Genomic DNA, 20,980 nt, shown 5'->3' on the forward strand with positions numbered 1-20,980 from the left:
GGAATAAAAATGTGTGATGGAACTACACAGCACAAAGATATAGGTGGGATATTCCATACCACCCAGTATTCTGCCACAGAATCTAGAGGTGAAGATTTAAGAGACTGCCTGGGTGGGCTTCTCACTTTGAACTACAAGACAGCCAATGTTATAAACAAGTTACTTGTATCACACCAAGGGCACTTTCTTTCTGCTTTGATTGGTATGGAATTGAGCCAAGGAAGGAACAACGAAAGTCAGTTAATAGAAGCAGGCTACACAGTCCAATGAGGTCTTTAACATGGGGGATCAAAAGTTGACCAAGTAAATAAAGGGTGGCAAAATCCATAATTGACCTTACAACTAGAGTTGGGTCCTCCTCGGACAATCTCGGAAAATACTTTTACAAGAAAAGGTAGATGAAATCTTCAGCTTTCTCACCAAGGAAGACCACAAAGACAATCAAAAAGACAACTGAAAAATTAGATACTTGTTAATTAAAGCATGAAGGGCAAATAGCCAAGTGACAGGGAGACATTGAGGCATGAATTGGGCTGATCTAATTACCCCTGTTCCATTCGGGAGATTTGAACCATGCTGGAGAGGTACAGGCTGTGCTGGACAGTTCTCTGCCACACTGGACAAAATCAAACTACACTGGACATCCTTGGGCTATATTATGCTGAGATAAACCTGTACCAGGCTAGACAGATCTGTATCACAGCAGAGACAGAGGGAACTGATTATTTTGATTCCAATGTTCTGAACCAGATTTCTGTGTTGCAATCAAAGCTAATTCCTGGCCCTGCTTTTGCTCAGCCTCTGGCGAACAAGTTGGCACTCGCCATGGCTGACGGACATCATCAGATTTGACCTGCTGATACCCTCATCCCAATGAGCTGATTTAATCACGCAACCTATTCACCAGAAATTACGATATCACACACACTTTAAGAACAAGGAACCTTCAAACCCTATGATTACAATTAATTGGAACCTGCCTTTCTTTGCAAGCCTGCAATCAATGCTTTCTGTGCCAAGCATTAATTGACAGCACTGCAAACCTTGGATAATTAGCCGCACAAGATTGAACTGTGCTTCCTCAGTGTCTGTGTCTCAGGATGTGATGCTCGGTTTGGAAAGACTAATGGAGGCTTTATTTGAAGGCAACACAGCTTAATGTGCCTCACTACTGTTAACTTTTTGCTCAGAGAAGACCTTTGACTGCTTTAATTTCTTTCCCCACTATCCAGAAGAACCATGGAAACTCTTCTGAAAGGACATTCCTTGTCTGTGAGACATGTATAGCTGGACATTTGACCGTGCAATCAAACAGCTGACCTGAAACATTAATTGGGATTCTTTCCCCACGGATGCTGCCTGACATGATGATTGATGCATTTTCTTTATCACCTCAGATTCCCAAATCTGCAGTCCCCCCCTACCCCCATCTTTAACTGCTTCTCCTTACTTGACATCATAATTACTTTACAAGCCCCAAGCTGGACATCAGGAGCAGGGATCAGAATTAGAATCATGTTTAATATCACTGGCATATGTCGTAAAATTTGTTGTTTTGCGACAGCAGTACATTGCAATGCATAATAAAAACTGTAAATTACATTTAAAAAATATACACACACACACTCTTAAATAGTTCAATTAAATGAGTAGTTTAAAAATAGAAATAAAAAAAGTGGTGAGGTAGTGTTCATGGGTTCAATGTCCATTAAGAAATCTGATGGCAGAGAGGAAGAAGTTATTTGTGGATTGTTGAAAATGTGTCTTCATGCTCCTGTTCCTCCTCGCAGATGGCAGCAATGCAAAGAGGGCATGTCCTGGGTGATAGGGGTCCTTAATAATGGATGCCACCTTTTTGAAGCATTGCTCCTTGATGACGTTCTAGCTGCTGAGGAGACCAGTCCCCATAATGCAGCTGACAGAGTTCATAACTTTCTGCAACTTATTTCGATCCTGTGCAGTGCCCCCACCCCATACCAGACGGCGATGCAGCCAGTTAGAATGTTCTCCACAGTACATCTGTAGAAATTTGCAAATGTCTTTGGTGACAGACCAAATCTCCTCGAACGCATCATGAAATATAGCCTTTGTTGTGCCTTCTTTGTAACCGTATCGAAGCGTCAGGTCCAGGAAAGATCATCAGAGATGTTGACATCCAAGAACTTTAAGCTGATCACACTTTCCACTGATGACCCCTCGATGTGTGCCCTCATTTGACCCTTTCTGATGTCCACAATCAATTCTTTGGTTGTACTGATGTTGAGTGCAAGGCTGTTGCTACACCACTACTCAACCAGCTGATCGAACTTATCATTGTATGTCTTCTCTTCACCATCTGAAATTCTGCCAACAATAGTTGTATCATCAGCAAATTTATAGATAGCATTTGAGCTGCGCCTAGCCACAGAGTCATGGGTGTACAGAGAGTAGAGCAGTGGGCTAAGCACACATCCCTGAGGGACACCACTGTTGACCATCAGCGAGGTAGAGATGTTATTTCCGATCCACACAGACTGTGAGCTTCTGGTGAGGATCCCGTGGCAGAGGGAGGTACAGGGGTCCAGACTTTGCAGCATTTTGATCAGAACTGTAGGAACGACTGTGTTAAAACACTGAGCTGTAGTCAATAAATAGCAGCCTGTCAAAAGTATTAGTACTGTCCAGGTAACCAAAGGCCATGTGAAGAGCTAATGAGATCGCATCCACTGTAGACCTATTGTAGCACTAGGCAAATTGTACAGGGTTCAGGTCCTTGCTTACATAGGAGTTGATTCTAGCCATAACCAATCTCTCAAATCACTTCATCACCTTAGATGCAAGTGCATCTATAAGGAGAAGCACTGTCGATGTTTCAGGCCGAGACCCTTCGTCAACAGTGCTCCTCCTTATTGATGCTGCCTGGCCTGCTGTGTTCCACCAGTATTTTGTGTGTGTTGTTTGAATTTCCAGCATCTGCAGATTTCCTCATGTTTGCTCTGTCATTCATAATGTTAGGTTTTGCTTTGTAGGAAGTAATGGCCTACAAACCCTGTTTAAGTTGATGTGCATCCGATTCCACCCTTAACCTCAATTGGAATTGTTCTGTTACTCAATTTAGCTTTTTCCTAATGTACATGAGGCAGACAAGTCCAGCCCCCACGCCACCTCAAAACAACTCATTAAATAGGGACAAGATGAAACTTAGAATTCAATTACTTTTATTTTGTATTAGCTCGTCACAGGATAAATTCACCCAGTCAGTCAACAGTATTTAACGAGCAAACTTTGAAATAAGTCAAATTCTATTTGTCTGTGGTTTCTTGCACTGTTACAAGGCCTGACCTAAGCTTGATGAACAGCATCTTCTCTCCTGTCTGGGCAAGTTGCAGCCTGCTGGACTCAATATTGCAGTCACTGACTTAAGGGAACATGCTCTTTCTGTCTGGATCAGAACTGGCCACTTCTGCCACTCTATGATCTTAGTTTGGTCTTCACCTTTCTACAGCCTGACCTTCTGGACACGTCCCATTTCCCTGATATCAGCAAAATGAAAGTCAGATAAAGAAGCAAATTCAGCATCTGACTATCCCACGAACCCATCTGAGCCAATCACAGATCTGTCATGGATATTCCCTTTGTCCTAGACACTCCTCCACTACCTTCAACACCACCTTAACATTATCATTTTTATTTCCAACAAAGGATCTCTGCAAGAATCTGTGCTTCTCCCTCCACAGACGCTGCCTGATTCTGTGTATTTGTAGCATTTTCTGTTTGTATTTCAGATTTCTAGTATCTTCTACGGTTTAGAATGTCAAGTTCAATTGCACACTGAACACTTGCGTGACCTTTCCAGAACGAACTCAATAATCAAACATGATTGTTTAAAGAAACCATAGATAAATTTGGTCACTCTGCATAAGCTCCTGTACAGGGATGCTGTAACACTTCAAAATAATTGAGGAAAGGAAAGGCATTTAACAGCGGGGAGTGGGCCATACCTGACAACAGTGAAACGTGATGAAAATAGCTCTCCAACTTGCCCAGGAGTACCGAGGTGAAGCTGTCAGCTGTCAACTTGCTAAGGTCTCGCGTGCTCTGGTCATAAAGCACCACTTCCTGCGTTCCCTCCACGTCAATCTGGAAAAGGAGACACAAGAAGAAGAGTGTTAGTGTGGAGCACCAAAGGGGGACACAGCAGAACAGTCTTTGTGTAAGCAGCAGAGCGTTTTCCAATTGCCTGTCAAAAAGGGATCCGAGAGATGGTATGTGAAAGGAAGGAAGAAATTAACAAAAATTCATATCACTTCTATGTAAGTACTTCCTCATTATAGGTTTCATGTCGATACACTTTCCAGCACACACCCAGTGAGTTAATGGAGTATAATATACGAGGGAAAATTTTGATTACTGGAAATTACTCACTCCCTTAGCTTTAGTAGAACCTCCCTGGCTGCTCAAACATCAACAACAGGCTTAGACGGTGCCATAGGCTTTTTTTGTTACCATTGACTGCTAATAAAACACAAATCACATATTTAACCAGCAGGGGCACTTATTGACACCTGAATGACTTGTCCAATTTTAGTAACTCGGAAAATATTTCATCCAACATGCTGCACACAAGGAGAGGAGTTCTGGATTAGTTGTGGAACAGTGGTTATTAATGTGGAACATCTTGCTCCTCCAGCACCTACATGGCCCTTAAATGAAGCCGTATCTGCTCTGTCAGGAGAAATAAAATGATCTTGGAACATTTTGTTTTTGACCAAGCAGAATAATTCCAAAGAGATTATCTGGTCACAATCACAGTGTTGTTTGTGGGTTAAGTTGGCTCTGTTTCCCACGAGGCTGATTATAGTGACAATACTGTGACAGGTTACAGTGGAGGTAATGGGATAATTTCCTATTTCCACACTTTCTTAAGTCATAGAAAGATGCCCATCGGTTCAATGCCAGTGCACAGAGCAGTCCCTTTTCTGCAGTAATTTTCCACCTAACTTCTTCCTGTGTTCTCAATGTTTCTACTATCCAATTACACAGCAGTACGAGAAAAAAAAACCTCAAACTACTGGAGGAACTCAGCAGGCCGAGTAGTATCTGTATGGGGAGAGGAACTGCCAGCACTTCGGGTCAAAACCTTGCATCGGGGCTCACAGCGGAGAGGGGAGGTGAGCAGTATAAAGGAGAAGGGGTGGTATTTGATAAGTGGTTCAAGGAAGGGTGAGGGGCGATGGGCAGATGGAACTAGGTGGGGGAGGGGAGGGTGGAACTGGGTAGGTGATTGGTGGAAGCAGACAAGGAAATAAAATGCAAGAAGAACCAGGTGAGTGGAGAAGAGGGTGAAAGTGGTGAGAAGAAGCTGGAGGGTGATAAGCAGGGTCATGAAGTGAGGATGATGACAACGGGAAGCATTTGGGGAGTGAAGAAAAGCTGGTGGGTCCATATGGGGGAAGGGGATGTAGTAGTAGGTAGATGGCTCTAGGAGAGGGAGAAGGGTGAATATAGCCAAAGACAACACCTCATATTCCACCAGAGAAGTCCATTACCCAAGAGTACAAACACTGTATTCCAGTTTCAGGTAACCCCTTACCTCCTGTATTCCCGTCTTTCTAGGCACCCATTACCCATTTTCATCTTCCTCACCCTCACCTCTTAAAACCAACTATCTCCCCTCTCAGAACTAAAACATGGTCTCGACCCGGAACATCAGCAATTCCTCTCTCCACCTCCCTCCCCTCCTACAACTGCTTGAACCGCCGAGTTCCTCCAACAGTTTGCTGTTTACTCCAGATTCCAGTCTCTGCAGTCAGTCTCGTGTCTGCGCAACGGGACAATTTCCAGTGGCCACTTAATCGATGAACCCTCACATCTTTAGAAAATGGAGCATCCAGAGGAAGCCCAGGGAGAACATGCAAATTTCACTCAGACAGCAAAATGGTGGTCAATGACAAACTTGTGTCACTGAAGCGGAGAGGTACTGTGGCTGTTAATGAAGACTGGCGGCCATATCAGAGTCTAAATAATTAAAACTGATTCTATGTATGTTCTTTAGGTGTAACTATCCTACACTCATTATTTTCTAGAGAAATTACCCTAGTATAGTTGTAGTAGCTTTTGTTTCCTTTGCCCTTTAAATAGACTGTTTTCTGATTTTAATAGCCACTTCATATAACCTACCCATCTCCAACTCATTATTTATTGAGAGCACCATATCAGTAATGTCTTTCCATGACAAAACTGACTACACATTAAATGTATTTCATTAGTTAGGAAAAGCCACAAGGTGATGACCATTCATTTCCCTCCATAGTTGCTGCCTGATCCATTGAGTTCCTCCAGCAGTTTGTGCAAGGTAGCTGGCTGAGTGGCCCAGCAGTTGGGAAAGTCATCTCCGTACACCACGTGGGTTCAGTCCGGACTTTGGATGCTGTCTGTGTGGAGTTTGCACATTCTTCCTGTGACGGCGTAGGTTCCCTCTAGGTATTACAGTTTCCTCTCATGTCCCAAAGATGAATGGGTTAGCAGTTTAATTGGCCACTGCATATAGCTCCCAGTGTAGAGATCAGCAGGTGGAGTTGATGAGAGTGTGAGATTTTAGAAATGGGATTAATGCAGGATCAGTGTAAATGAGTAATCGGTGGCTGATGCAGATCTTTTAAATTTTGCCTTTCCAGACAGCGGTGCAGCTAGTAGAGCCTCTGTCTCACATCCTCAGTGACCCATCGATCCTGACCTCTGGTGTTGTATGTGTGGAGCTTACACATTCTCCCTGCACTTCGTCCGGTTTCCTCTCATATCCCAAAGGTGCTCAGAATGGTACATTGCCACCAGGGTGTAGGTTTGAGGTAGAATCCGAGGGTGAGTGGATGGGAAATAAGTGAGAAGAAAACAGGATTGTTGTTTGGTTAATGTGACTGGGGTCTGAATGGTCATTGTACACATGATGGGCTGAAAATCTAGCTTCCATGCTGTATGACTCTCTAGGATCCATTTTTTTTTTGGATAAAGGATTCGGTCCTGAAGAGCAAGTGGCAGGCTCTGTCTTTGCATCCATTTCGTGCTGTTAACTCAGAGAAAGTAGGGAGTGGGATACCGCAGGAGGGTGTATCATCTCTTTGAGGGCATTTTCTTCTATCAAACCTGTGGTACTGAGATAATGTTATAGACCAGGAATCTGCTTTTCCTTTCCGTCAGGGTCCCGTGAAGAGCAGCAGGCAAAGAGGAAAACATGTTCAACAAATGAAATATTTCCTTTCAAAACGGCACGGCAATATTCTAACTCATACCACCTACCAGGAACAAAGTGAGGCTCCACGCGCTGCTCGGTGCGAAAGAGCCAAGTTCCAATGCTACAAGGCAAAATGTAGCTCCTTGTGGAAATGAACGACGCACAGAATTTCTGCTTTACAAACCATTTGCTAGATTGCATGGAATTCCTCGTCCAAGCAAAACACTTTGAATACCAAACCCCGATCCAGATGCCAAATGGTCCCAATTACCAGCTTTTGACTGGGTCTGACATTTTGCACTCCTGAATCAAGGTATTTTTCTTTATTCCTCCATCCCAGAGTATAAAAAGAAGGAAGGAAGGGAGAATGTAATTACATACAGCCTTTTATGATCTCAGAACTTCCTAAAGGGCTTTACAGTCAATTAAATTTATTTTGAAGCATAAATCACTATTGCAGTGTAGGAATAGTAACATGACCCTGTGGTGTGATGAGGGACAGATAATGTGTTACAGTGACAGAAGACCAGCTGCATATGCCGGAGATCAGAAATAAAATCCAGAATGCTTGAAATACTCAGCAAGTCAAACTGGGTGCCATATTGGCCCTGGCACTCCCTCACAGAATTGCTGCCCAAATGGACCTTCGACAACTCTCCTTAGATATGGAATTGTCCGGTGGAATCATGGGAGTCTGCGGGCTTGAGGAGAATGCACACAGACACTTAATGCACATGACAATAAACGTTGCTTTCAGAACTCATTCTGGCAGCCGTGGATCATAACTTGAGTTTACTAAGAATCAGAATCAGGTTTAATATCACCGGCACATGTCATGAAATTTGTTAGCAGTACAATGATTACGGAGGGAAAAACTCAATCACGTTAAGTATATATATTTAATAGTAAAGTAGCGCAAAAAAACCAGAAATAAACGTAGAAACATATAAAACCTACAGCACAATTGTAGGCCTCCGTTATTCTCGATAGACCATGGATTTGTACCTTGGAGTGCAAGCCTGGGCAAGGTTTTTTTTAAATGGAAGACCGGCAGTTGCCCAAGCTGCAAGTCTCCACTCTCCACGGCACTGATGTTGTCCAAGGGAAGGGCATTAGGACCCATACAGCTTGGCACCGGTGTCGTCGCAGAGCAATGTGTGGTTAAGTGCCTTGCTCAAGGACACACACGCAGCCTCAGCCAAGGTTCGAACCAGCAACCTTCAGATCACTAGACTAACACCTTAACCACTTGGCCATGCGTCAACACAACAATACAAAGCTGTGCTGAACATGTCCTTATAGAGGTAGTGAGGTTCGTGGGTTCAATGACGATTCAGAAACCGGATGGCAAAGGGGAAGAAGCTGTTCCTGAATCATTGAGTGTGTGCCTTCAGGTTTCTGTACATCCTTCCTGATGGTAGCCAAGTCCTGGGTGATAGGGGCCTTAATGATGAACAGCAGCTTTTTGAGGCACCGCTCCTTGAAGATGTTGTGGATGCTATGGAGCCCATGATGGAAGTGATTAATTTTACAACTCTCTGGAGCTTACTTCGACCCTATGCAGTAGCACCACCGCCACCGCCCCCCCCCCCCACCATACCAGATGGTGATGCAGCCAGTTGAAAAGCTCTCCATGGTACACCTGCAGAAATTTGCAAGCGTTTTTTATGACATACCAAATCACCTTAAACTCCTAATGAAATATAGCCGCTGTCTTGCCTTCTTTATAGTTGCATTGAAATGTTTGGCCTGGGTTAGGTCCTCAGAGATATTGACACTCAGGAACTTAAAATTGTTCACTCTCTCCACTTCTGATCCCCCTATGAGAACTGGTGTGTGTTCCCTCATCCTACCCTTTCCGAAGTCAACAATCAATTCTTTGGTTTTACTGATGTTGAGTACAAGGTTATTGCTGTGACACCACTCAACTGGCCGTAGACCATCTTGTCACCATCTGAGATACTGCCAACAATGGTTGTATCATCAGCAAATTTATGGATGGCAATTGAGCTATGCCTAGCCACACAGTCACGGGTATGGAAAGAGTAAAGTAGTGGGCTAAGCACACGTTCCTGAAGTCCACCTGTGTTGACTATCAACAAGGTGGAGATATTATTTTTAATCTGTACAGATTGCACTCTTCCGGTTAGAAAGTCGAGAATTCAGTTGCAGTGGGAGGTACAGAGGCCCAGGTTCTGGAGGTTTTTTTCTGAATCAGAACTGCAGAAACGATTGTGCTAAACGAGGGTTATAAACAGCACCCTGTTTTACATTAATCTGGAACAAACTAATTGTCAATAACAATGTTTATGGTACCAGAGGATTGTTGTAAAAGCCTAGGAGATTTACAGGTATGCTTCAGGAAAGAGTTCTGCCATCCCCATCCAGTCTGGCCTGTACGTTAGATTATGAGGACACTCAGTCCTCGTTTATTGTCATTTAGTAATGCATGCATTAAGAAATGATACAATGTTCCTCCAGTATGATATCACAGAAACACAAGACAGACCAAGACTAACTGACAAAAACCATATAATTATAACATATAGTTACAACAGTGCAAAGCAAGACTGTAATTTGATAAGAGCAGACCATGGCACAGTAAAAAGTCTCAAAGTCCCCGATAGCCCATCATCTCACGCAGACGGTAGAAGGAAGGAAAACTCTTCCTGCCATGAACCTCCAGCGCTGCCAACTTGCCGATGCAGCACCCTGGAAGCACCCGACCACAGCCAACTCTGTGTCCGTCTGAAAACTTTGAGCCTCCAACCAGCCCTCCGACACCGGACACCAAGCACCATCTCTGCCGAGTGCTTCGACCCTGGCCCCGGCCACCAAGCAACAGGCAAAGCCGAGGATTCGGGGCCTTCCCCTCCGGAGATTTTTTGATCGCACAGTAGTAGCGGCAGCGAAATGGGCATTTCAGAAGTTTCACCAGATGTTCCTCCGTGTTTCTCACGTCCATCTCCATCAGATCAGGATTGTACACGGCATCCTACTTGACAGGTTACAGATATTCATCCTGCAGTGGCCGCTGTGACTCCAGCTACATAGTCATGTGCCAGAATTTTAACTCCCTTCTGAAGTGAATGAGCAGAACATTCAGTTCAAGGTCAACAAAAGCATGGATAATAAACGCTGGGCTTAGCCAGACCGCGAGAATGGTTGAAAGGAAAGAAACCGAACCTGGTGAAAGGATTCCAATACCCACGTGTCACCAGGATGTCAGCAGCAAGAGAGAGAGCCGGATGGATGATATCAGGCAATCAGCTTTTGCACATTGTAGTGAACACCAGTGAAGTACCATACGTACGACAGATCAGTGGCACAACTAAATGGAAGCACAGTTTTGGAGGGGCCGTACAGCTAATTCCTCTTCCTAAGTTATAGAATCAGTGTCATAAACTACGGAAACCAGTTCCTGGTCCCAACCTGTCCATTCTGACAGAAGTTCCCATCCAAGCTAGTCCCATTTGCCCACACCCTTCTAAATCTTCCAATCCATGTACCTGTCTAAGTTCCTTTCAAATATTATTAATGCATCTGTCTCATTCGCTTCCTCTGGCAGCTCATTCCATATACTGAGCACCCTCCGAGTGAAAAAGTCACCTTTCAGATTGCGATAAAAATTCTCAAGATCTTGATTCTCCAACATTGGGAAAAAGACTGTACATTTCCTTTATCTATGTCACTTGTGATTTTATACACCTCTGAAAGATCAACCTTCATTCTCTTAAACTCCAGCCTTGCTCAACCTCTCTCCATAACTCAGTCACCCATGGACTGGCAACATCAGCGGGGCAGGAACAAGCAGAAACAATGGGTCTACCTGGACAGACAGGTTTGTGGATCTTGGGTAGGAGGTAGAAATGGAAGGTGGGGGTTGTGGGAACTATGAGGTTGATGGCAGTGGATAGGAGATCCCCAGAGTTAATAGGGTCAGTGATGGTGTGGGAGACAATGGCCTGGTGCTCCTTAGTGGGGTCCTGTTCGAGGAGTAAGAGGAGGTGTCTGAGAGTTGTCACTGGGCCTCAGCAAGGTAGAGGTCAGTCTGCCAGACTACTACAGCACCCCCTTTATCTGCGAGTTTGATGGTGACGTTAGGATTAGGGAAGGAGGGAGTGGAAAGCAGAGTGTTCGGAAGGGGTGAGGTTGGAATTGGAGAGAGGAGTAGTAAAGTCAAGATGGTTGATGTCTCGTCAGCAGCTGGCAATGAGAAGGTCCAGAAGTGGCAGAAGACCAGGGTGGGGTGTCCAGGAGAAGAGGAGGTTTGAAGAAGGGAGAAGGGGTCATCAGTGTGAGCTTCCCTTCCTCAACTGCATCTTTTCAATTGTGCGGACGTCTGCCCTCACCCCATCCTCCCACCACCCTAGCAGGGATAGGGTTCCTCTTGTCCTCAACTACCATCCCACCAGCCTTTGCGTCCAGCACATAATTCTCCGTAACTTCCATGATCTCCAAAGGGATTCCACCACCAAGCACAGCTTCCCCTCCCCACACACCCCCACTTTCTGCTTTCCACAGGGATCACTCCCTACACAACTCCCTTGTCCATTTGTCCCTCCCCACTGATCTCCTCCAGGCACTTATCCCTGCAAGTGGAACAAGTGTTGCACCTGCCCCTACACCTCCTCCCTCACTACCATTCAGGCCCCAAACAGTCCTTCAGGTGAGGCGACACTTCACCTGTGAGTCTGTTGGGGTCAACTACTGTAGCTGGTACTCCCAGTGTGGCCTCCTGTATATTGGTGAGACCCAACATAGATTGAGAGACCACTATGCCAGGCACCTATGCTCCATCCACCAGAAAATCTGGGATCTCTCAGTGGCCACCCATTTTAATTCCATTTCCCATTCCGACATGTCAGTCCATGGCCTCCTCTACTGTCACGACGAGGGGTACCCTCAGGTTGGAGGAGTAACAGGTTATAATCTGTCAGGATAGCCTCCAACCTGATGGCATGAACATCGATCTCTCAAACTTCCAGCAATGCCCCCACCCACCCCGGTCTTTGGAACTTCACCATTCCCCTCTCTCACCTTATCCCCTTACCTGCCCATCCCTTCCCTCTAGTGTTCCTCCACCTTTTCTTTCTTCAATGGCTTTTTATCCTCTATCAGATTCCCCAATCTCCAGGCCTGTATCTCATTCACCGATCAACTTCCCAGCTCTTTACTTCACTCCCTCCCCTCTCCTCGTTTCACCTATCACCCTGTTTCTTCCTCCCCTCCTCCCAACTTCTTCCTCTGACTCCTCATCTTTTTTTTCTCCAGTCCTGAGGAAAGGTCTCAGCCCGAAACATTACTCACTTCCACAGATGCTGCCTGGCCTGCTGAGTTCCTCCAGCGCTGTGTTTGGGTGTTGCTTGGAGTTCCAGCATCTGCAGATTTTCTCTTGCCCATGTTCAGGCACTGGCTGGAATTGCTGGTTGCAAAGGGGAGCAAGAACCCAGCACATTCAGCCCTGCCCTCTTTTCGTGGTCTAGGAGTTACAAGCTGAACAGCAGACCAGGCCTCGGTTGGGAGCCAATGAACTGAGCACATCAGGGGAGGGATATCATGAATGCATTTTTCCTTCTGGCCTCACGAGATGGAAACCAGACCTTATAAATCATGTTAACTATTGAACAGTGCTGAAATGTATTAAATGGTATCTGGAAGCAAAACTGCAGAACTCTCAGAACCAAAGGACAACCTCAGTGTAAACGTTCTGGCACCACACACAGCCTAATTTATAATTATGAAGTATCTTTAACTGAAGCAAAGTGCTTGACAGAAGCCCTGTAGAAAATCTGTCTGGGGGCCATATGAAGGGATAATTTTACAGGTAATTAAAAGTAGGAGGTTTCATAGGAGGGGTATGAAAACAAGAAGGAGAGTTTTTACAACTGAGGCACTGCTGGAGAATCAAAACAGACCACAGAGTTCAGAGTGGTGGAAGAACGGAAATGTGTGTGCTGGGGCACGGGTAGCAGGGAGGATTAGACCTCAAACAAGAGAAAATCTGCAGACGCTGGAAATCTGAGCAACACACACAAAACCTTGGAGCATCTATGGAAAACCTCAAGTTTGCAAGGACAGTCATCCCTTTATGACCTGGGCCAACCAATATAAACTTCAAGCCCTCGATCCACCACACGACCTCCACCCCTCACTCCGTAGATCAAGTTCTCCAATGTGGCCCGCAATAGCTGATTGCTGTCATTAAATCGATGCCTTAATCAGTTAACATAAAGGTCTCTTAACCTTTTTTTTAAAAAAAACTTTGATTTTTGATGCTGACATTTTGCATTAAGCCACTGCAGATAGCAAATAGATTAGGAGGATATTTCTTGATTCTCATTTCCACTGGACAGACTTGTTTATGAAAGAGATGAACATGACTTACTTTCCCCCACCCTGCCATCCAACACAAAGATCTCATCAACCACCTTCTGCCAAGTGGATAACTGGTCCCACTGAGAATAGCTGTCCTCATGAATAGAAGTGGCTCAGCTGACAACGAAGCCAAAAAGATGCAGGTTTTTCCAGGCTGGAAGTTTGGAATACACTGGGCAACAAAGACTTTGCTTCCTGAACACTTTTGGGTGTATCTTATGGGTTTTGGACTGCTAATCATGAAAATCAGCATGAAATTACCCTATCACGCACCATGTTTTTGAAATTGCCTATATTTCTTATTTCAATTCAAGTCAGAATAACTGATGCCAAAATTAAGGAAGACATTTTGTTGATCCACAAATCAAACAGGTCATCAATGACAGGCAATTCAAAGAACTTCTAGAGGGACTGGACAAGATCACAGGGAAAGCATTCAAGGATGTAGTTGAAAGTTTTCTTGGCAACTACAGAGCACCAAACTACATGCTGCTGGTTGACAACATGCTTCAAGCATACAAAACCATGAAGTGTAACATGTCACTAAAGATTCATTTTCTGCACTCTCACTTAAGACTTCTTCCCTGCAAGTCAGTGATGAGCATGGTGAAAGGTTTCACCGGGACATTGCGGTCACGGAGAAACAGTATTGGGGCAAATGGAATCCATTGATGCTGGCTGATTATTGTTTGACACTTAAGCAAGAAGCCTCAGACAAGTGCAAATGAAAATCATCAACAAAACTTATCTTGAAGCTTAGTTGAACTACTGCAAACATCAACAATGTCATTCAATTAATGGCATTATATTCAATAAAAGTTAATTTCCTGTTTCTCCAAATTGCAATGTGATACAAATATGCTGAAATTATATTTGTGTTCAGCTTCAAGCAGTCTATCATAAACCAAAAAATTTTGAAAATTATCCAGTGATATTTTTTTCTTTTAAATGCTCCAGTCAAAGGCAAATGAAATGGCTGTCATCTTGTGCAATTCCAGTCTCCACACCCAAATACAAATCTGCAGATTCAAGCCAGTATCAAAGGTTTCACGTGACATCCTGTTACCGATGGTCTTGGTGAGGACTGGCACAGTCAGTGTATTGCCAGTAATCAGCAAGACTATGCTGGCATTCTATGCCAATGGAACAGCAGTCCACTTGGGTGGGGGGGGGGTGCACAGTGGTTCAGCTTAGTACCCCTGAAGCCTCACCGTGCTAGCGACCCAGGTTCAATCCTAACCTTTAGCACTTTCTGTCCTGTGTTATCAAGTTCTCCTTGCAGCTCCATGCATCTTCCCCAAGCTGCTCCAGTTTCTTCCCACATCCCAATCATGCTGGCAAGTGGCCAGTGCAAATTGCCTATCGCACGGGGAATTGATGGCAATGTGAAAAGGATAAATGGGATTAATGTAGCAGTGATACTAATCATGCTGACATGCATTTGGTGAGCTTATGGACCTATTTCCACGCCATATAATTCGATGTTTCTTTGTGAACTATTGAGCAAACCTAAATTGATAATAAACACAAAGTACCCTGCAGATGCTGTGGTCAAATCAAGACATACAAGCAAGCTGGATGAACTCAGCAGGTCGGGCAGCATCCGTTGAAATGAGGCATTTCACTCTTGTGGGATATCTTTCCTGACAAGGGGGAGGCCACTCTGCTTGGCAGGTAGACTTATGGGTGTGAAACAATCTCAGGGTCTGAAGCCTCCTCCGCAGTGGTTGTAGGAGTTGACTCTGAGACTGCAGGAAGTGGTTCTGATAACAGTAGCCACCTTTCCTCTTCTTCTAGTTGGTGCATCTCAATTTTGGGATGGCGCATTGAGCTCACCAGAGTATTCTCTTAATCCTTCTATTGGTCCCTTTACGATCTGATCTCTCCTCTTGGTTTCCCATTGAACAATATCATCTGACAAATCCTGTGTTTTCATATTTCCATTGACTCCTTCTCTACACATGTATCAAGGTACAAAGAAACCTTCTGCCACCCAGACAGATGATTTTTCCTTTCAGAAAAAATGGATCCTTCTTTCAAATTTCCAACACCTTCAGTATTTTGCCTTACAGCTTCTAAATTGACAAACACTGGTCTGGATATTATATCCAGTGTTACTTTGATGCTTAAAACAAGTCCCATCTCTAGGAGGAGATATTAACCAATAATTGTCACCACATGTTAATGCCTATTTGGACCGTGCATGTCAACCAAATCAAAAGCCAAACTGAAGACTTCATCTCTTAATAAATTTGTACTGTCATCAGGCAGATGATGTGCTATGAAGCCCAATGTGAACGTGGTAACCAAAAATGGGATTTAATGGTTGGATGCTCACAATCTGTTCATTGTATAATGAAAACAGAAAATGTTGGAAACACTAAACAAGTCAGGCAGCCATTGTGAAAAGACGGTTAAGCTTTCAGGCCTAAGGCCCCTTGATCATAACTGGAGCACACAAGTTAGTTTTATGTAGCTGGGATTGTATTGATTAGAGTGGACAAAGGAAATATCTTTAGTAGAGGCAAGGTGAACTAACCTGATAGTATGGAGCAATTAACATTGGATTAAGCCTCTTTGACAGTGCAATTTGTTGCCCAGCAGGACAGCCGACACAGATAAAGATATAAAATGAGGCAAATTGTTGACAGGAGAAACTATAGTTGCTGGAATCTAAAATGTTAACAGTTCCTTTCCCAATGGGGTGGAAAGAGGAGCTGTCGGGCTAGAGGGAGAAATAGGTGGGGGTAGAGAGAGGGGTAGGGGGTAGAGAGAGAGGGGTAGGGGTTGAGAGGGTTGGGGGTTGAGAGAGGTGGGGTTGAGAGAGAGATAGAGAGGTGGGGTAGAGAGAGAGATAGAGAGGTGGGGGGGGTAGAGGGAGAGGTGGGGGGAGAGTGAATTGTTTAAAGATGGAGAGATAAATACGAGTCCTGCAAGGCATGTTGCTGCTCCTTAAGCTTACATTGTGCCTTATTGTACCTCTGCAGTAAGCCACAGACAGAGAGGTCGGGGTGGGGGGGAGGGATAGGACATTAAATTGACCAAGAACATCTAATTCGCACTGATTATAAAAACTCACTAACAAACATTCCAGAAGAGAAGTTAATGCCTCAACCAGAGTGGTAACAACACCTCAAGATGTTTGGGAGCAAGGACAGATAACCGTGAAAGTGAAAAGATGGCAGGGCAGAACTAATAACATTAGTGCTGGCCGGTCAGATGAGACCAGGTTGCTTTGCAGGCAGGGTGACTCTCATTTCCACCGAGGGAAGAGGCCCCACCTCTGTTCCTGAAATTCGGTACCCATCAATGGAGTCAGAATTCATGGGCTCAGCTCTTCTGTTGACTGCAACCCAATACATGGCTTTGGGTCAGCGGTCTGTACAAATAACATGATTGAACAATTGACTTCCTCCTCGTTAAAAGCAGCAGTCCCAGCACAATGCCATCCTCTGTCCTGATCCAGGGCTCCGATTTCCTTGTTGGAATGGGCAGCGCTCCAAAATGTCAGTGTCAGACATGATGAATGCTTCATATATCCTTGTGTGTTATGCATTTCTCTAATAGCCACCATTAATCCACATCTACATACGTCTTTACACAAGTATCAACATACAATGTGTAACCTTGTGCAACATACATTTAATTACTAGAGTAAACTACACAAGTTACAAGAAGTTGTTACATCTGCAATGCTGTGATTTCCCAGGTGAGTAGGAAGGTTGCTGGGGCACGGCTGCGCGTGTGGCCTGACAGCAGCCGGCAGTCACATCATTGTCCATTCAGCCACTCGCATGAAAGTCAGGAACAGCACAAGCTCCACAACTAGGTTGGGGCATCCGCTAGCGGGCGCTGGCATTCAGGCAATCAGAGGGGGACTCACTTTACTGCCCGTCCATATTAACAATGCTTCTGACACAAACCTCAGGGATCTGTCCACCATGCTACCCCTGCTCTTGTTTTTATTCCATTTTCTTTATACTTAATCTGCGCGCAAGTTCAAGTTGTTTTTTTTTTCCTTTTGTCTGCCATTTTTAAAATTCCCTGTCTCTGATTCAAAGTTCATTATTGCGCATTAACTCCCCTCGCTCTCCCCCCAATGGAATCCTAGAAGCATCAGGCACTAGGGTTTTTGAAGGCACAAGAGGTACTGCAGATGCTGGAAATCTAGAGCAATGCACACAAAATGCCAAGGGAGCTCAGCAGGTCAAGCAACATCTATGGAGGAGAATAAGCAGTCGATGTTTTGGGCCGAGACCCTTCCTCCAGCCTGGGGCTTTTGCCCCAGAGTTCCTAGGCAGTGAAAAGATGGGGTGGGTGGAGCAAACCCGGTGGTAAATGTGGCCTGCTCATCTTGACTTCCTCTTTGCATCTGGCTTTCTCTGCTACAGTTTCGAATGAAGCCCGCTGTTAGCTTGAGGAACAGCACCTTATCTTCTGTCTGGGAACACTACAACTCTCAGGACTCAGTAATCAACTCAATAATAGCTAGCCTTTTACAATGATCAGAAATTGCTAGCTTTGGTACAAGATTGCCTACCTGTAATATTAACATAACTTTCTTTTCTCAGATGCTGTCTGATCTGCCATAAGTATTTCCAGCTTTTAAAGCAACTGTCACAAATTCTGCAGGTGCTGGAAATCTGAGCAACACACACAAAATGCTGGAGGAACTCAGCAGGCCAGGCAGTGTCTATGGAAATAAGTACTGTCGACATTTTGGCCTGAAATGTCAACTGTACTTTTTCCCCCCTTAGACTCTGCCTGGCCTGCTGAGCTCCTCCAGCATTTTGTGTTTAAAACAACTGTCTTGCATTTCAAATTTCCAGCACTGAAATTTTCCTCTCCATTGCCCATAATCAACCCCTTTTGTTAAAAGCTCCTCCAGACAGATCAGCAGGCCTCCACTTTTTCCCTAGACAGCAAATGTATTTCTTGGACAACCTTGGTCTGTACCTGATCACCACCATTTCTCTCAGTCTCTCCACACCTCCTCCTCTGAAACCTGAAATACATCTGTTGCTCACTGACAAAAGAAAGTCTGCAGACTCTGGAAATCCACGCACAAAAGGCTGGAGGAACTCAGCAGATCAGGCAGCATCTGTGGAATTGAATAAACAGTCCTGAAGAAAGGTCCCAGCCTGAAACATCGACTGTTTATTCATGTCCGTAGATGCTGCCTGACCTGCTGAGTTCCTCCAGCATTTTGTGTGTTGTTTTTCCACTTATCCGATTTTGATGAAAGGTCATCCAAAAAAACATATGTTTCTTTCTCTAAAGATGCTGTCTGATCTGTTGAGCATTTTCAATTCTTTGTTTTCATTCCAGATTTCCAGTACCTGTAGTCTTTTATAGTTCTTTTTTCAGCAATTGGTTTATTGTTGTGTGTACCTAGGCACAGTGATAATAGACAATAGACTGTAGGTGCAGGAGTAGGCCATTCAGCCCTTCTAGCCAACACCGCCATTCACTGTGTTCATGGCTGATCATACACAATCAGTACCCCGTTCCTGCTCTCTCCCCATATCCCTTGACCCTGCTATCTATAAGAGCTCTATCCAACTCTCTCTAGAATGCATCCAGAGACTTGGCCTCCACTGCCTTCTGGGGCAGAGCATTCCACAGATCCACCACTCTCTGGGTGAAAAAGTTTTTCCTCAACTCTGTTCTAAGTGGCCTACCCCTTATTCTTAAACTGTGGCCTCTAGTTCTGGACTCACCCATCAGCGGGAACATGCTTCCTGCCTCCAGTGTGTCCAATCCCTTAATAATCTTATATGTTTCAATCAGATCCCCTCTCATCCTTCTAAATTCCAGTGTATACAAGCCCAGTCGCTTGTATAATCTTCGTTCTGTATGCCAACCATACAGATAATTTCAAAGCATAATATACATAGAAGTAGTAGAAAGGGAAAAGCAAAAATAGAATACACAGAATCAGAATTATTATCACTGACATATATCATGAAATTTCATCTTTTGTGGCAATAGCCCACATAAAAATTACAATAGGCTACAATAAGAAATATAAAAATAAATAAATAATCCCCCCCCCCCCCCCAGAAAAAAAAGAGAAAATAGTGAGGTGGTGTTCACAGACCTTTATAGTGTTACAGTTACAGAGAAAATGCACAGCAGGTAGGCAATAAATTGCAAGAGTCATGTGAGGTCAGAAGTTCATCTTTATCACTCCTTTTTCTGCAGCTATTTTTGGGCGACTTTGAATCGGGGCAGGCTATAGAACTGAATATGGACTCTTTTGTTTTATATTCTGTGTTCTCGCCCGTTCTTTTCTGTTGCCATTTGCACGAATTGTTTTGTGCGCATGGAGCTGGGTGGGGTGGGGGGGGGGGTGATAATTTTTCTTTGAAAGGGTTCCATGGCTTTCTTTGTTTCATGGCTGTCTGTGGGGAAGACAAATCTCAGGTTGTGTACTGCATACGTACCTTGAATCTTTTGAATCCTTTGAAGTCGTCCATTTAAGAGTGCATCTATAAAAACTGGTGAGAGGCCAGGGACACGTGAATTTCCTTAGGCTTCTCAGGAAGTACTGGTGCTGGGGTGCTTTCTTAGCCATGTCATCAACACCTCAGTTCAACAGGTTTGCCAGTAACTAATGAAGTCACACATTTCAGAAAGGCACACATTCAATCCCCAGCCTATGCCACAGCGGCTGAATTATCAGTGTTAACAGATACTCATGGATTAGAATCAGCTTGGATTGCCGCATTGGCACTCCATCCACAGTGTAAATTGGGCATGCGTCTGGGAGTCAGGATTCGATTTGATTCCTCTTGGAAGAAGTGAGTCTCTGGAATTCCATGCCACAGAGAGTTGTGCAGACTGGATTATTAGGAATAATTAAAAAGAAGAAGGAGAAATATTTTGAAAGATTAGGGCACTAAAGGCTTTGTGGAACCAAACACAAGAAGACACCAGCCACAATCATCAGGATTGGTTTGAGGAGCTGAGTGTCCTGTTTCTATTCTTGTGCTCTTGCCCCGTGGTTTAATGGAACTCTAGGCTTGGATATGGAGTCAGATCACTGGGCTAATACCAGAGTGCTAGCCATAGCACAGAGCCAATTTCCAAGACGAGGGAATGCAAGGCAAAGTACTTGGTTGTAATTATTTATTGCATATAGACATCCCTGACACTTACTGTCTACTCTTAATTGTCTTAGTAATGGGCAGTCAGTAAGGAGTCAACCACATTGTTGGGTCTGGATTCACAACCGGCCTGACCAGGTAAAGGATGGTAAATTTCCTTCATTTAAGGATATTAAATGAACAGACATTTTACAACAATCGAGTGGTTTCATGGTTAGTTACTCAAACTAGCTTTCTCTTTGATGAAACAGATCTATTTAACTATTTGAATCTAAATCTCCCA

At 44.3% G+C, this 20,980-nt stretch overlaps 1 protein-coding gene across 1 annotated transcript in view; it reads right to left on the reverse strand.

Moving 5' to 3' along the window:
• Positions 1-20,980, reverse strand: part of LOC140729447 (dual specificity protein phosphatase 8-like) — a 246,276-nt gene that overhangs the window by 123,668 nt on the left and 101,628 nt on the right. Inside the window, exon 3 of the mRNA XM_073049201.1 lies at positions 3,981-4,119. Coding sequence (XP_072905302.1) covers positions 3,981-4,119 — 139 coding nt within the window. The remainder of the gene's footprint in view (positions 1-3,980; positions 4,120-20,980) is intronic.

This window comes from Hemitrygon akajei, chromosome 6 (assembly GCF_048418815.1).
Source record: "Hemitrygon akajei chromosome 6, sHemAka1.3, whole genome shotgun sequence".
Classification (NCBI taxonomy): Eukaryota; Metazoa; Chordata; class Chondrichthyes; order Myliobatiformes; family Dasyatidae; genus Hemitrygon; species Hemitrygon akajei.